Consider the following 17,500-nt stretch of genomic DNA (forward strand, 5'->3'; position numbering starts at 1 on the left):
GGTTCTCACAGACCCGATACTGGTTCAAGTCCACGTCACGGATCAGAGAACTGAGTCTGGAGTCTCTGTTTCAAACACGCTGAAATGTTTTTATGAAATTTTTTTAGGGGTGGGGGAAATTTCCGATTCTTAGATGCATCGCGATTCGGACGTTTGTGAATCTGAATCGATTCACAAACGTCCAAATTTCGATTATTTAAATCTGTTAATTAAAGTGATACAGAAGCTTCTAAATAATGTGGAACTAAGAAGCGCGGTACGCGTCATCGCCGGGACACTTTGGGACGCGCACCTGGAGCGACACGCGCACAGCGGAAAACAAACATGGCCGACCGGCAGCCACCTCGCCATGAGGTCCGAACAGCTCCTTCTAATTTAAAAGCAGCCGTGTGGAAACACTTCGTCGACGGCGGAAGCGAACTGGACAAGAGCCACGTTATATGTAAACTGTGTCGAGCTAAAATAAAATACTTTGGCAACACAACAAACATGAGAAGCCGTAACTCGATTCCACCCGACGGAGGAGTCGAGGAGACGGCAGGCTGCTGTTGGTACTTTCCAGTTTGCACATATTTCCAATAGTTCAATAAAATATAATCGAATTGAATTCTTATTACAAACGCGGTTTTTAAAAATTGCAAGTGACGAATGTTTATTCAGTGAAACAAAAAGAAAAGTGCATCAATAATCGTTTTATAATCGAATCGGCAGGAGCCCAAAGATTCCCACCCCTAGTTTTAATGCAGCTGCTCACTGATCCGTCTTAACCAGACCTGGTCCCGGTGTCCTGGTCCTCTCAGTATTCTCAGGTCTGTGTTGTCTCTGTCCTCAGCCTGTGTCCCCTCTGAGATCTCCAAACTGAAGAAATTGGAGACTCTGAGTCTGAATGGGAACCGGATCCAGCAGCTGCCCCCGTCTCTGAACCAGCTCAAAGCTCTGAGGACCCTCAGCCTGTCCCACAACCAGATCTCAGAGTTCCCCTCCGGACTGGGACCCCTGAGACACCTGGATGTGCTGGACTTGTCCCGAAACCAGATCCACAACGTCCCCTCAGAGGTGTCCGAGCTACAGGCCATCGAGATCAACCTGAATCAGAACCAGGTACGTGACAGTCTACATCAGACCCTAAACCAGAACCAGGTACCTCAGCTGGTTCAAAGTGGCGTTGAGTTAAAAGTGAATAAAATAAAAATTAAAAAGCAGCGTTGGAGAAAAATTCAAGTCCTGATGTGTCTCAGTGTCTCAGCTGGACACAGCAGGTGAAGACCATCCGTCCACACTGGACAGTATCCATGTTTTTCTGCTCCTCCAGATCGCGTCCCTGTCCTCGGAGATCTCAAAGTGTCCCCGTCTGAAGGTTCTCCGTCTGGAGGAGAACTGTCTGGAGCTGTCCTCCGTCCCTCAGTCCGTCCTCAAGGACTCTCAGGTGTCTCTGTTTACTGTGGAGGGAAATCTGTTCGAGGTCAAGAAGCTGCGAGACCTGGACGGATACGACCAGGTGAGACACGCTGCGGCTGCAGGACGTTAAAGACGTATCGATACACATATATGGTGCTCATCAAAATAAAATGCACTGCTCTTCAAAATAAAATGCACTGCTCTTCAAAATAAAATGCACTGCTCTTCAAAATAAAATGCACTGCTCTTCAAAATAAAATGCACTGCTCTTCAGATGAAAACACGGTGCTTTAGGTTCCTCAGCAGCTCAGTTGGTAACAAATCAATGTCAGATCAATTTGTAGCTCATTTGTAAAGTTCGTTCCTCGCTGGACCTTAAATTAAAAAAAGACTCAACAGAGAAAAGTACAAAGACAAATATGCAAAACATAATTAAACACCACAGAGTAAGAAATTATTATTATTAAAATGATCCAGTTTCAGTTCTACAGGTAAAAAGTTCCACGGACAGAAAAAGCTGTTTGTCCAAAAGAGGATTTACACAAGAGAACCTTAGAATTCCCACTGGATGTTCCACGTGTTACTGAGCCTGAAGCTCTAAGTGGAACCACAAGGTCACTGAGAACCTGAGGAACCTGACTGTGTTGGTGTTTATGGATGAGTTTGAGAGGAAACAAAAAAACTGTTCAATGCATGAATAATTTGTTTTATAACGGTCTATAACAGTTTATAATGCTCTATAATGCTCTATAACAGTTTATAATGCTCTATAACAGTTTATAACGGTCTCCACTGGTCTCTGTTGTCCTCAGTACATGGAGCGATTCACAGCCACCAAGAAGAAGTTTGCCTGAAGACACTTCAGTGGACAGTTTCGACATCACAGCGCCGCCTGGAGGCTCAGCAGATGCTCCGCCCACAGCGCCGCCCTCTGGCTGCTGGACTTCAAACTGAGGCAGAGGATGTCAGAAACCTGCTGCTTCAATATGATACATTTAACCTGCAGACAGACAGGTGGACAGACAGACAGGTGGACAGACAGACAGGTGGACAGACAGCTGCACTTATGGATTATTTTCTCCACTAATTGATTAATCAATCCTGTCACAGTTGTGTCAGTAGAACAATGGATCCAGACGTGTGGAACATTTGGAACGTCTCGTCACCGTCCAAATGTTCCTGTCACAGTTATTTTCATTATCAATCAATGTGTTGTTTGATTATGATCAAAGGTTGAAAGAGAACCTTTGATTTGTATTTCAAGTCTTTCCTGTAATAATTATTGTCATATTATGGGATGGCAGCGTTCGATTACTGTAATTATTGATAAATAGCTGATTAATTATCTCATTATTGGTGTCATCAGCTTATTAACAGATGTTCCATCACTGATGCACATTTTAATGAAGACAAACAGCTGTTGATCAATAAGGTGTACGTTACCATGACGACTCAGACCCCAGATTCATCACTGCATTTTTTCTCCTGACTTACATTTTCTTCATTTGTTCTCACAACCTGGTTATGAACTTGATGAAGAAGAAGTCCACCCTCCTCTTCCTCTTCCTCCTCCTCCACCTCCTCCTCCTCTTCCTCTTCCTCCTCCTCTTCCTCCTCCTCCACCTCCTCCTCCTCTTCCTCTTCCTCCTCCTCTTCCTCTTCCTCCTCCTCCTCCTCTTCCTCCTCCTCCTCCTCCTCCTCTTCCTCCTCCTCCTCCTCCTCCTCCTCCTCTTCCTCCTCCTCCTCCTCCTCCTCCTCCTCTTCCTCCTCCTCTTCCTCCTCCTCCTCCTCCTCCTCCTCCTCCTCTTCCTCTTCCTCCTCCTCTTCCTCCTCTTCCTCCTCCTCCACCTCCTCCTCCTCTTCCTCTTCCTCCTCCCCTTCCTCCTCCTCCTCCTCCTCTTCCTCCTCCTCTTCCTCCTCCTCCTCCTCCTCCTCCTCCTCCTCCTCCTCCTCCTCCTCCTCTTCCTCAGTGACAGAGAACTGTGAGAGTTTAAAAAGGCATGAAGTTTTATTCTTTATTCTATATTATGAAAATAAAGTAAAATTAAAAGTATTTAACAGTAAAATGCTGCTGATGTGTTTTTAGTGTTTTGTTTTTCAGGTATGTTACCAAATAATTTGCATAAATATAAACACCTGACTTACGCAGATGAATTATCGTGTTTGTTCCTGAGCAGATTTGATGATTTATTAATTATCACAGAACAGTTTGAGTGTAATGCACCTTTAACTTAAAGTTCTGCCTCCACACAGACGTTCTCTACAGGAAACAAAAACAACCTGCCTTTTTAAACCAATCAAATGCCTCGCTCTCTTTCAGCAGGATGATGAAAATGGTTCAGGAACAGTTTGAGTTGTTAACATCAATCAATCCAATTGATCGTCTGTTCTGGACAAACAAGTCTGATCCATGAGGTTCCACCTCACAACTTACAGTTCTTAAAGGATCTGCTGTGAACATCTTGTGTCAGAGACCAGAACACCGTCAGGGTTCTAGAGGAGAACACGACTCGACGGGTCGAGGCAGGTGGTCATCATGTTATGACTGATCGGTGTATATTATTTGTTAAATGTCTGTTATTGATTAGTCAGACTGACTGTGGTTGCTAAGCTAACCTTTTAGCCATTTAGCATAGATTAGCTCCAGTATTAGCTTTGGGTACATTAACCACAATAGATTAAATTAATTTTCATAAGCTGCAGCTTCATAAAAAAATATTTTAAAACAAAGATGATTATAAAAAAACAAAGTTAGTTTGAATTCATTTTTAAATTCTTTTCTGTCACATCGACAGTTTACAGATTAAAACAAAACATTTCACAAATTATATTTCTTATATCAATCATTAAAGAATATATTCATTCATTTTCTGTAACCGTTATTTCCTGAAGGGTCGCAGGGGGTGGAGCCTATCTGAGCTGACATGTTGTGACACAAAGTGTGGCCAGTGAGGTCAGAGCTTGACGCCACAACACCTGAACTTCCTTAATAAAAACCAGTTATTGATCTTCTGTCAAAGTTCAAACTATCATTAGAAACATCAGGAAGAATTGATTTATTGATCCGTCTGGTGTAGAAAAAAACCCGGGTCACACTGATGAAAGACGTTCAAAACACTTTATTATGTACCAGTTTGGAGGCTCCTCCCACTTTTAACATTTTGTCTCACGTTCAAACATTTTCGTTCATCTTTTAACAAACTGCTGCTTCCTTCAGATTCACATGATTTATTCTTATGTTTGTTTGTTTTTTAAATAAAAGACAAAAAGATTTATTATTTCAACAGATAAGAGAACCGACCTGAACGCCAGTCTGGAAAACACCTGGAAAACACCTGGAAAACACCTGGAAAACACCTGGAAAACACCTGGGTGATAAATGTTGCTGTCAAACTCGTCATTAATAAACACCAAACAAAACTCTGCAGAAATATTGACTGACACGTTCTGGACATGTACCACTACAGACACACAGAGACAGACACGGTCTGTGGACTGTGAGGAAGCTGGAGAACCCAGAGAGAACCCAGAGAGAACCCACACAGACACGGGGAGAACATGCAAACTTCTTCTGCTGTGAGCCGTTAAAAAAACATTTTCAACAAAACATTGAATCAGTTTGTTTGATGTTTTTTTTCTTGTTAAATAGAATCTTCACTCTGATGGTTATAAACAGGCATCAGTGTTAAACTGACACAGTTTATAACCTGTTATAACCTCACTGTCATAAACTCACTGCAGGAACTTTAAATTAAAGCTTGAAAATACTTACAATACCACAAGTAAAAGTACTCATTGTGCATACATGTACAATCTATTATTAATACTCAGATACTTTTACTTCAGTACAATAAGATGCTGATCAAAGTATTTTCACACTGGTATCAGTATTTTTACTGCAGTAACAGGATACTTTCTGTTGGGTCGTTTGATCTGAAACAATTGATCAGATTTAATAAACTGATTATGTGTTTGATCAATAACATCTTCGACTGAAGTACGAGCATAAATAATACTGACATCATGTTTACTTCAAGTACTGTAAAGATGTACTCTAGTACTTCACAGAATGTATTTAGTTTCCATCAGTTTGTTAGTAAAGAACAGGAGAGAACTTTCTTCACTGTACCTGAGCTGTGATGTCACACCACCAGGTGGCGGTCATGCGCAGTGAGTCTCTCTCTCTCTCTCTGACACACACACACACACACACACACACACACACACACACACACACACACACACCCCTCCCCCTCCACATTCTTCAGGGAGTCAGATCAACCAATGAATGTGAAGCTGGATGGAACGCACACTACACTTCCTGTTTCTTGACTTACAGAATAAAAGCAAAACATGATTTAAAAAGTGTTTGTTGTGACGATTAAGCCGATAAAGTGAGATCAAATATAATTGAACATATCTGTAATATATGTCACATGGTTCATTGACCAATCAGAGGCTTTAACTTTGACTTGTGATGGATGAAGTGATGCTTTTATTTTACTTTACTCTGTGGATCAATATATATGTACATGAAATTATAAATAGATTAATAAATATGTGGATAAATTAATAAATAAACAATTACATTTATAACCAAGTGGATCAATTAATATGCAACAAAATAACATTCATATATTATTAATGTCTAATGTCTTTTATCCTGCCTATTTATCATGATGAGTATTAAATTCTATCTTTATTTTTTAATTTATTTAAGTATTTGAGTATAAATAATGATAATAATAACAATAATAATTAGAACAATAATAATAATAATCTTTATTTCTAGAGCACTTTTCAAAATTCACATTACAAAATAAAACAGACAGGTGTGAAAGTCAGATATCAGGTAAAACAAATAAAATGGTTCAGTAAAGTAGGAAAATAAAAACATTTTAAGAAATAAAAACAGTCCAAACTTAAATCAAATTGGAAAATGTTTTATTATTATTATTAAATGTTTTATGAAGAGATTTAAAAGAGGTCACGGACTCAGCTGACACGATTTTCTCGGGCAGATGACTGAAAAGGCCCCGTCCCCTTTAGTTTTCAGCTGAGCCTGTGGAACAGACAGGAACGTCCTGACAGGTCAGAGACGAATCATCGAGAACTTTAAAATCATCAGTAAAATCTTCAAGTCTCTTCTAAAACTTTCAGGGAGTCGATGTGGAGAAACAGGAGTGATGTCATCATGTTTCCTGAACTGAAGTCTGTTAACAGATTCTTGGTTCAAGCAGGTCAAAAGGTTGTAAAAAGGTTTCTGTGTTTTTAAAAGACAATATAAAATGTATTTTTTAAATATTTCTCAGATGATAAAAACACGACTGTTCAAGTTTTGTGGTGTGAAATTTGAAACTCACAGATTCTTAACAACAGGCTTGATATGATCTGATCGGGGATCAGCTGAAGGTGGGATTCGTTCAGTCACAATCAACACGATCTCAGTTTTATCAGCTGGAGAAAATTCTGACTTCCAATTCTTAATTCATTCAGTTCATAGTCTTGAATCGACGTGAAGATTAGTTTTTTCCGTCTGCGCTCAACTTTCCATCGTTTCCTGCGAACGTCGTTTTTCAGGGTTGTTTTCTTGCTGAGGACTTAAACGTAACTTTAAAAGATGCGACGGCATCGAGAGCAGATTGAACTGAAGCAGTCGACCAGATCAGTTAAGAAGTGAAGTCGTCAACATGTTAAAATGACCACAAAGAACAACTCTGTCAACATTTAAAACAAGGATCGATAAAAACTCAGAGGTTAAATTATTACAAAGACGACTGGATGGAAACAACAAAGTTTAAAAGTGAGAACTTCAAAGGAAGTTTTTCCTAAAAGCAGACTGGACCACGACCACTGAGTCATAAAATCTATGTTTGTGAGATAAAATCATTCAAAATAAAAGTCTTATTGGATGTGGATCTGTTCATAGGAGCCAAAGGTGGTGCAACTGATCGATGAGATCCAGATGTGCTGCAGCTGGTCAGACATTCAGTGGTGAAATATTTGCAGCTCGGAGACGACTGCGAGGATGAAGACCGTCTGCTAAAAAATGATCAACGATCCCAGGAAAGATGAAAGTTATTGATAAAAACTACATCATGTGAGGAGCAGACGGACTGTAGCTGCTAAAACGCCTTCTACCTCGAAGGACAGGAAGTGAACAGACATAAAAACTGATTCTTTTGCTTTAATATTTTAAACCGACTGTTGAAGTCATGCTTTAAAATCTGGGTGGATGTTTTCCCCTATTTATCAGAATCAGAAATACTTTATTGATCTTGAATCTTGATCTGTGAGGGAAACATTACAGTTGCTTTAATTCATATTTACACATAAAGAAATTATAAGAAATATGCAAAAATATTTGCATTGTACTACAATATATATAATGTAGGGAACAAATGAAAAATTAGATGTGTAAAAATATGTATATTACAAAATAGCGTACATCAACAATAAACATAAACAACACTGCTAAAAAAAAAGGGTCTATAAATGAATGTTATGATGTAGGAATATTATAAATAAGAGTTCTGGTTGGGTGAAATGTAAAGTATAAATAAACAGATTTATATATTTTTATATTTAGTTACAGCCATTAAAACCCTGTAAATAATTTATCTTTATTTTTGAAAAAAATAAATGTCTGAAAAATAGAACAATTCGATCACAAATTTGATATAAACTGACCTAAAAAACATTTTTGTTTTCAAAATATCTGATATTTCTAAAATAAATAAATAAATAAATAAATAAATAAATAAATAAATAAATAAATAAAGTCGTTGACGATGTTCTTTTATTTTGAAGGTAGTGTGTGTGTGATTTCCGGTGTGGTTGTGTGTAACTTTTCTCCTCGGAGTTAAACAGCGGCTCAACGTGCGAACGAGACTCCGATGTTAAACTGAACTGAACTTTCTTCTGTTTTAAACTCATTCGGGGAACAAATCGAACACTTTGATCTTTTTTTTGATCAGTTTATTTTCAGATGAGAGAAACGTTTTCTCCTCCGCTCCTCTTCCTCCTCCTCCTCCTCCTCCTCCTCTCTCTCTGTTCTCCTTCGGTGGAAATCCTGTTTGTTCTGCTGGAAATGAAGCTTCGGTGAGACCGAGCCGAACTGAGCCGAACTGAGCCGAACCGAGCCGAGTGTGAACCCGAGCCCAGCTGACCGGTTTCAGACCAACAGACAGAAATAATGAGAAGATGAAGGAGTTTGTGTGGATTCTTCTGTTTTTATTGTGGAGTTCTGAAGGCAGCTGTGGAGACGGTGAGTTCTGACCGGTTCTTTACTTCAACTTCAACTTAAATCAGTGTTTTTCTCCACGCAGTTCGGTTCCAGTTCTAATCAGCTGCAGAGTCACTTCTTATTATTTTTGTATCAAGTGAAGCTGAAGAAGCAAAACTCTGCTCGAAATATCTCTAAAGTTTTCAGACTCGACTCAGACTAAATACCATCATCTAATAAAACTCATCTGAAAAGTCCAGGTACATTTCAGAGCCTCTCACCTGCCGAACTAAGCGGCACCGGACTGTGAAATGAAATGACTCCGAAATGAATCTCTTCTCTTGTAGAAACGAACTAACGAGCAGGGAAATCTAAATTTGAGCCATTTTCGAATGGAGTTTGGCGTAAAGACTCTCCTCACAGATGAACAGCAGCCAGTGGGCAAAGTGCGGGTTCACGGCCGTTTCTGAGGGAACGTGAGGGAACATGAGGGAACGTGAGGGAACGTGAGCTGCTGACAGAGTTTATTATCCCACAGAGACACTCAGTGTTCCTCATGTCTGAGCAGAACAATCATTCACTCAGTTTGATAAGAAATAACTCAAAGTTCAAGGAGGAGAAACTAGTCAAAGAATTCTGATGGAAAATCAATAAAAAACCAATACAGTGTCAAAATAATTCAGCATCAAAGTCAGTGAAGTTTAAACTTTCAAACTGAACGTGACATTTAAACTGTTTTAAGATCAGGAGGTCAGAGGTCACATGACTAACCTCTGACACTGAGCTGCTCAGGTGTACGTCACCTGTTTCCTTGTGATGATGTCATAACTGTGCACTCTAAACAATGACATCACCGGCTCAGTGTCCAATGTGTGGTGATGTCATCATGGATGGAAGTGATGAATGTTGGACCTGGTAGTTGATGATGCGATCACTCTCTGTGATGTCACAAAGCGTTAGGATTGTTTTGTGTTTTTTTACCCAGCATGCCGAGCGTGTTTCAGCTGCTCAAACATTTCTTCATCCTGATGTCATCAGACGGTGTTTTGGATGTTTGATGACATGTTGGACTTATTGAACATAAAGGGATCCTGTCTCAGAGGGACAGACGCTGCCATCCACTTCTGGCAGGAATTATTTTCATTATCAATCAATCTGTTGATCAATAATGATCAAACATGGCGGCGCCCCTGTAGCTCAGTTGTCTGTGGTTGTCAGTCCTCTGCAGCATCCCCTCTGTCTGTCTCCACCCCTTTCCTGTCTCATCTTCAGATGTCTCTGTCCAAATTAAGACCAAAGACGAACAAATACCGATCAAACATTGAAAACAACAGGTCCAACACGTGGAGAAAACGGACAGACGTCCACGTTTGGACCTGTTCTTAAAGTCTTTCCTCTAATTGGCTAAAGCTTTTCCATCGTTTGACGTTTGACTGGACGTCCTCTCACCGTGTCTTCTTCTTCTTCTGCATTGTTTTCCTTTTAACAATTTTTGTCGATTTTCCAGTAAACATGGAACCTTCAGTCCTCTCAAGTCCAGATCTTCACGAGGACAGTGGTCCCTCTTTCTTTAACAGCATCTTGTCTCTGCTGCAGGCGTCTTGTTCACCAAGCATCCGTCCAATCAGACGGTGTCTCAGGGGAACGCCGCTCGGCTCGGCTGTGCCGTTCAGGGAGTGTCGGAGCCCGACATCACGTGGATGAAGGACGGAGAGAAACTGTACAGCACCGACCAGATGTTCATCACACTGGGAGAGCAGCACTGGGAGACCTACCACAGGTGATCAATACATCGATACATCATCTATACATCAGTATATCATCAATACTGTCCTACAAAGGACAAAGGCAGTAGCTTCTTCTTTTTTTGTTGTAATAATTTTTTGTCATGTGGACAAATGTCTTCTGTTTTATTTTGGAGAAAATTACAGTAAAAAGAGAAAAACTACAGCAAAGAAGAAATAAATGAACTTTGTGCGTCACAGCTGTAAATAAATAATGATAATAACAATAATGTAAATAATAACAATAATGTAAATAATAACAATAATGTAAATAATAACAATAATGTAAATAATAACAATAAAAGAAATAATTTGATTCAACGTCATTATCAGACTGAGGATTTGATCATATTCATCATTGTTCTGCTTTTTAAATCTAAAGTGATCAGATAAAATGGAAGTTACCTCCTTTTATTTTGGTACGACCCAATATTTTTTGGTTCGCTCTGCAAAGGCAGAACACAGGAACTTCCAAATAAGGTCAAAGGTCAAATCAGAAGTCAGGATCAATATGTAGAAACTATAACCTCATATACAGATATTAAACCGACACGTGTACGATTATCTGCCTCGACAACAAGAAAACTTTCAAGTCATTTTTCTCAGTTCTGAACTCTGAGAAGTTCCTGCCTTTTTCCTTTCTAGGACAGAATACATCAATACATCATCAATACATCATCAATACATCATCAATACATCATCAAAATGACAAAACCATTACAGCCTCAGTGACTGATTGTCAGTCTGGTGATCGTTGTTTTAATTGATCAGAAACTCTTTTAAAAAAACAACAACACAACATGTGTAAGTGACACTAATGGTAGTGGGACTTATGGGACCTGTGGGACTTGTAGGACCTGTGGGACTTATGGGACCTGTGGGACTCGTAGGACCTGTGGGACTCGTAGGACTTGTGGGACTCGTAGGACCTGTGGGACTCATACGACCTGTGGGACTTGTAGGACCTGTGGGACTCGTAGGACCTGTGGGACTCGTAGGACTTGTGGGGACTTGTAGGACCTGTGGGACTCGTAGGACCTGTGGGACTCGTAGGACTTGTGGGGACTTGTAGGACCTGTGGGACTTGTAGGACTTGTGGGGACTCGTAGGACCTGTGGGACTTGAAGGACCTGTGGGACTCGTAGGACTTGTGGGGACTCGTAGGACCTATGGGACTCGTACGACCTGTGGGACTCGTAGGACTTGTGGGACTCGTAGGACCTGTGGGACTCGTACGACCTGTGGGACTCGTAGGACTTGTAGGGACTTGTAGGACCTGTGGGACTCGTACGACCTGTGGGACTCATAGGACTTGTGGGACTCGTACGACCTGTGGGACTTGTAGGACCTGTGGGACTCGTAGGACTTGTGGGGACTTGTAGGACCTGTGGGACTCGTAGGACCTGTGGGACTTGTAGGACTTGTGGGACTTGTAGGACCTGTGGCACTTGAAGGACCTGTGGGACTCGTAGGACTTGTGGGGACTTTTAGGACCTGTGGGACTTGTAGGACCTGTGGGACTCGTAGAACCTGTGGGACTTGAAGGACCTGTGGGACTCGTAGGACTCGTGGGGACTTGTAGGACCTGTGGGACTCGTAGGACCTGTGGGGACTTGTAGGACCTGTGGGACTTGTAGGACCTGTGGGACTCGTAGGACCTGTGGGGACTTGTAGGACCTGTGGGACTCGTAGAACCTGTGGGACTTGAAGGACCTGTGGGACTCGTAGGACTTGTGAGGACTTGTAGGACCTGTGGGACTTGTAGAACCTGTGGGACTTGAAGGACCTGTGGGACTCGTAGAACCTGTGGGACTTGAAGGACCTGTGGGACTCGTAGGACTTGTGGGGACTTGTAGGACCTGTGGGACTCGTAGAACCTGTGGGACTTGAAGGACCTGTGGGACTCGTAGAACCTGTGGGACTTGTAGGACCTGTGGGACTTGTAGAACCTGTGGGACTTGAAGGACCTGTGGGACTCGTAGAACCTGTGGGACTTGAAGGACCTGTGGGACTCGTAGGACTTGTGGGGACTTGTAGGACCTGTGGGACTCGTAGAACCTGTGGGACTTGAAGGACCTGTGGGACTCGTAGAACCTGTGGGACTTGAAGGACCTGTGGGACTCGTAGGACTTGTGGGGACTTGTAGGACCTGTGGGACTTGTAGAACCTGTGGGACTTGAAGGACCTGTGGGACTCGTAGGACTTGTGGGGACTTGTAGGACCTGTGGGACTCGTAGGACCTGTGGGACTCGTAGGACTTGTGGGGACTTGTAGGACCTGTGGGACTCGTAGAACCTGTGGGACTTGAAGGACCTGTGGGACTCGTAGGACTTGTGGGGACTTGTAGGACCTGTGGGACTTGTAGAACCTGTGGGACTTGAAGGACCTGTGGGACTCGTAGGACTTGTGGGGACTTGTAGGACCTGTGGGACTTGTAGGACCTGTGGGACTCGTAGAACCTGTGGGACTTGAAGGACCTGTGGGACTCGTAGGACTTGTGGGGACTTGTAGGACCTGTGGGACTCGTAGGACCTGTGGGACTCGTAGGACTTGTGGGACTCGTAGGACTTGTGGGGACTTGTAGGACCTGTGGGACTTGAAGGACCTGTGGGACTCGTAGGACTTGTGGGGACTTGTAGGACCTGTGGGACTCGTAGAACCTGTGGGACTTGAAGGACCTGTGGGACTCGTAGGACTTGTGGGGACTTGTAGGACCTGTGGGACTTGTAGGACCTGTGGGACTCGTAGAACCTGTGGGACTTGAAGGACCTGTGGGACTCGTAGGACTTGTGGGGACTTGTAGGACCTGTGGGACTCGTAGGACCTGTGGGACTCGTAGGACCTGTGGGACTCGTAGGACTTGTGATAGCTTAATAGTTTTAATAGTTTTGATGTTTTAAAATTAATTTCCAACATAAAATCCAAACATTTGGTCCCTGACCTGCAGAACGACTGAAATATAAACTCGACGACAGAATGTTTTGTTTTTTGAAAAGTTATTGATCAGAAGGTAAAGTTTGTTGTTCTGGTGCCACGATGCGACCAATCAGAGTCTTTGTTTGTTGTTTGTTTAGTCTGAGTCGTGTGTGAGATCTCAACCTGTCTGCTGAGTTTTGAAACTGCAGCTGTTACAGTTTTACAGAACAAGAATAAGAATCTTGTCAGATACGACAGGTAATCTATCAATCAATCAATCGATCAATCAGTGATCAGTCTGTATTGTCTTCCAGCTGCTGTTTAAACTTGAACAGATTTGAATGTAAAGTTGGTTTAAATCTGAAAGTTTTATTAGAATGAATTTATTATAAGAGACGAGTTTCTGAAGTTGATTTTATTGATGATCAGAATCATGATGAGGATTGATCACCTGTTCTCTGATCAGCTGTTCTGTGATCAGCTGATCACAGAGTTTGGTGTGAGGGACGAGGAGGTGCAGTGAGTGTGTCTGTAGGTGTGTCTGTAGGTCAGTGCTGTTGATGTTTCTGCTCTGTTTGATGGTTAAACACCACATGAACAGTAAACACACACACACACACACACACACACACACAGACACACACACACACACACAGACACAGACACACACACACACACACAGACACACACACACACACACACACACACAGAGTAAATAGAGGCAGTGCACTTTGAAGACTCAGCAGTCTGTTTCTGTTCCTCCTCCTCCTCTTCCTCTTCCTCCTCCTCTTCCTCCTCCTCCTCCTCTTCCTCCTCCTCCTCTTCTTCCTCCTCCTCTTCCTCCTCCTCCTCTTCCTCTTCTTCCTGAAACACATCAATATATTTTTCTTTTAATTTAATTAAATTCCCAAATGACATTTAGGTGAAACTTCATCCTGCCGACCTGTGACCTCATCGATTAAAGAGTAATACCGCCTTAAATAATTCAGTTATTTCATTAGACCTTTAAAACATAAGTCGTCTTCTGATTGGTCTGTTGATTGAAACAGACTCACAAGTAAAGTACAGATACCTGAAGACTTTACTGAAGTACAGTAACTAAGTATTTGTACTTAGTTACTTCCCACTCCTGCTGAGGTGTGGAGGTGTCATCCAGCTGCTCAGGTGTTTAAACCTGCAGGATTTATTGTTACTGGACTGTCAGTGACCATCAGCTGGCGGCCTCACAGCTCCCAGAGGCTTCTGGGAAAAGAAGTCTCAGGTTTGATGGCTGATGGGAGATCAGGAGAGTTGACTGTGTGGTGTGAATGTGGCCATCAGCTGACCTCAGATCTGTGTGTCTCAGCTGATTAATCCTCTTTACAGACAGAAATATTATGCACACACACACACACACACACACACACACACACACACACACAGACACACACACACACACACACACACACACACACACACAGACACACACACACACAGACACACAGGTCCTCGTCATGTTGGTGTGTAAACAGGTGAACGATCCTCATAATCCAGCTCTGGTTTTATTTTTCACTCAGACTTTAACTTCCTCAGATCTCATTCTCTTAATCTCTGCTTGTGTTTCTCAACCAGTGGTCTGTGGACCCTGACTGGTCCAGTGTGAAGATCACAGTAGATGTTTAAGGGTTAATTCAGGCTGCAGGTCGAGTCTGTGTTGATTATATTCATGATATTATTATTATTGTATGAATTCAAGTGCAACATATCAGATGATCATGTGGTCATGTGTAGCGCTGTGGGGATTTGGCGACGTAATTCATGTCATCGATTACAAAAATACGTAATCAACGTGCCGTTATGAACAGATGTGTCCAGTCAGAGTCTCCCAGAGGACAAGCTGCAGTGAGAAACACTCACCACTAAACTGTGAGAATATTTCAGAGACACAACAGCTTGGATCTTTAGCGGCTGAGAGACAGCGGCAACCTGTCCTCCTCCTGCAGCTGAGAGACAGCGGCGACATGTCCTCCTGCAGCTGAGAGACAGCGGCAACCTGTCCTCCTCCTGCAGCTGAGAGACAGCGGCGACATGTCCTCCTCCTGCAGCTGAGAGACAGCGGCAACCTGTCCTCCTCCTGCAGCTGAGAGACAGCGGCAACCTGTCCTCCTCCTGCAGCTGAGAGACAGTGGCAACCTGTCCTCCTCCTGCAGCTGAGAGACAGCGGCGACATGTCCTCCTGCAGCTGAGAGACAGTGGCAACCTGTCCTCCTCCTGCAGCTGAGAGACAGCGGCGACATGTCCTCCTCCTGCAGCTGAGAGACAGCGGCAACCTGTCCTCCTCCTGCAGCTGAGAGACAGTGGCAACCTGTCCTCCTCCTGCAGCTGAGAGACAGCGGCGACATGTCCTCCTCCTGCAGCTGAGAGACAGCGGCAACCTGTCCTCCTCCTGCAGCTGAGAGACAGCGGCAACCTGTCCTCCTGCAGCTGAGAGACGGCGGCAACATGTCCTCCTGCAGCTGAGAGACGGCGGCAACCTGTCCTCCTGCAGCTGAGAGACGGCGGCAACATGTCCTCCTGCAGCTGAGAGACGGCGGCAACCTGTCCTCCTGCAGCTGGGAGATGGCGGCAACCTGTCCTCCGCCTGCAGCTGGGAGACGGCGGCAACCTGTCCTCCGCCTGCAGCTGAGAGACGGCGGCGACATGTCCTCCTCCTGCAGCTGAGAGACAGCGGCGACATGTCCTCCTGCAGCTGAGAGACGGCGGCGACATGTCCTCCTGCAGCTGAGAGACGGCGGCGACATGTCCTCCTCCTGCAGCTGAGAGACGGCGGCAACATGTCCTCCTGCAGCTGAGAGACAGCGGCGACATGTCCTCCTGCAGCTGAGAGACGGCGGCGACATGTCCTCCTCCTGCAGCTGAGAGACAGCGGCGACATGTCCTCCTGCAGCTGAGAGACGGCGGCGACATGTCCTCCTGCAGCTGAGAGACGGCGGCGACATGTCCTCCTCCTGCAGCTGAGAGACAGCGGCGACATGTCCTCCTGCAGCTGAGAGACGGCGGCAACATGTCCTCCTGCAGCTGAGAGACAGCGGCGACATGTCCTCCTGCAGCTGAGAGACGGCGGCAACATGTCCTCCTGCAGCTGAGAGACAGCGGCGACATGTCCTCCTGCAGCTGAGAGACGGCGGCGACATGTCCTCCTGCAGCTGAGAGACGGCGGCAACATGTCCTCCTGCAGCTGAGAGACGGCGGCGACATGTGACTGAGATTTCTTACACCTGTTTTTTAACTAACGACGGCAGCAGGATGAATTAATTAATCGATTAATGGAGAAAATGATCGACAGATTAATTGACAATGAAAATAATCGATACTTACAGACCTAAAATACTCGCATAGGTTCTCTTTATCGGCAAGAACCCAAATACACATTTAGAAGTAGATCAGACTCGTGTCTCCAGGCATCGCCAAACTGTCTTTATGGGTTGCCATGGTAACAACACACTGATTATTCTCTGTGTGTTCTGGTTCCAGCGTGAAGTCGGTCCAGCAGCAGGATGCGGGTCAGTACTGGTGTGAGGTTGAGTTCCACGGCCTGACGTTCTCGTCTGAACGAGCCTGGATCACAGTGGAAGGTGAGGCCCCTCAACGCAGCACGTGGAGTCAGTGAACGCCTCTCAGGAGTCTGACACATGTTTCAAACAGCAGGTGTTTGTGTTTTCCTACCGTGAGCTGTGACCCTGAACATTTCAATGCTTTGTCTGTCTCTTTGTAGCAGATTTCCCATCATGCTCTTGTCTCTCTGTGTCTCCCGCAGGTGTCCCACACTTTGTCCAGGAGCCTCAGGACTTGGCCACGTTCCCTAACGTTCCCTTTAACCTGACGTGTGCGGCGGTTGGACCCCCGGAGCCCGTCGAGGTGCTGTGGTGGCTGGGAGGAGTCCAGGAGGGGGAGCCCAGACCGTCCCCGTCCGTCCTCCACGTCCCGGGTCAGAAAACTTTACCTCTCAGACGTGTTTGAAAGAGGCGGGAAAGACTCTCCCAGTGCATCATGGGAGATGTGGGATCCAGTGTATTGTTTTCTGTAAATTACTCCTCAATTAATTCTGCTATAAAATTTATTTAAAGATCAAACGTCCTGATGATTAAATGTTTTTTTAAATTATCAGATTTTACATCTGAGAGTCGTTTTCATTTCA

The 17,500-nt window shown here is 43.9% G+C and overlaps 2 protein-coding genes across 2 annotated transcripts in view; both read left to right on the forward strand.

Annotated features, from left to right (window-relative positions):
- Positions 1-2,321, forward strand: part of lrrc57 (leucine rich repeat containing 57) — a 4,023-nt gene extending 1,702 nt beyond the window's left edge. Inside the window, exons 3-5 of the mRNA XM_084714271.1 lie at positions 833-1,101; positions 1,313-1,498; positions 2,211-2,321. Coding sequence (XP_084570397.1) covers positions 833-1,101; positions 1,313-1,498; positions 2,211-2,252 — 497 coding nt within the window. The 3' untranslated portion in view covers positions 2,253-2,321. The remainder of the gene's footprint in view (positions 1-832; positions 1,102-1,312; positions 1,499-2,210) is intronic.
- A 5,897-nt stretch (positions 2,322-8,218) lies between these two features.
- Positions 8,219-17,500, forward strand: part of tyro3 (TYRO3 protein tyrosine kinase) — a 29,154-nt gene continuing 19,872 nt past the window's right edge. The window contains exons 1-4 of the mRNA XM_084714273.1: positions 8,219-8,665; positions 10,220-10,403; positions 16,837-16,937; positions 17,120-17,290. Of these exons, the coding sequence (XP_084570399.1) occupies positions 8,602-8,665; positions 10,220-10,403; positions 16,837-16,937; positions 17,120-17,290 (520 nt within the window). The 5' untranslated portion in view covers positions 8,219-8,601. The remainder of the gene's footprint in view (positions 8,666-10,219; positions 10,404-16,836; positions 16,938-17,119; positions 17,291-17,500) is intronic.

Source organism: Lutjanus erythropterus, unplaced genomic scaffold (genome assembly GCF_056507025.1).
Source record: "Lutjanus erythropterus isolate fLutEry1 unplaced genomic scaffold, fLutEry1.hap2 Scaffold_171, whole genome shotgun sequence".
Lineage (NCBI taxonomy): Eukaryota > Metazoa > Chordata > Actinopteri > Lutjaniformes > Lutjanidae > Lutjanus > Lutjanus erythropterus.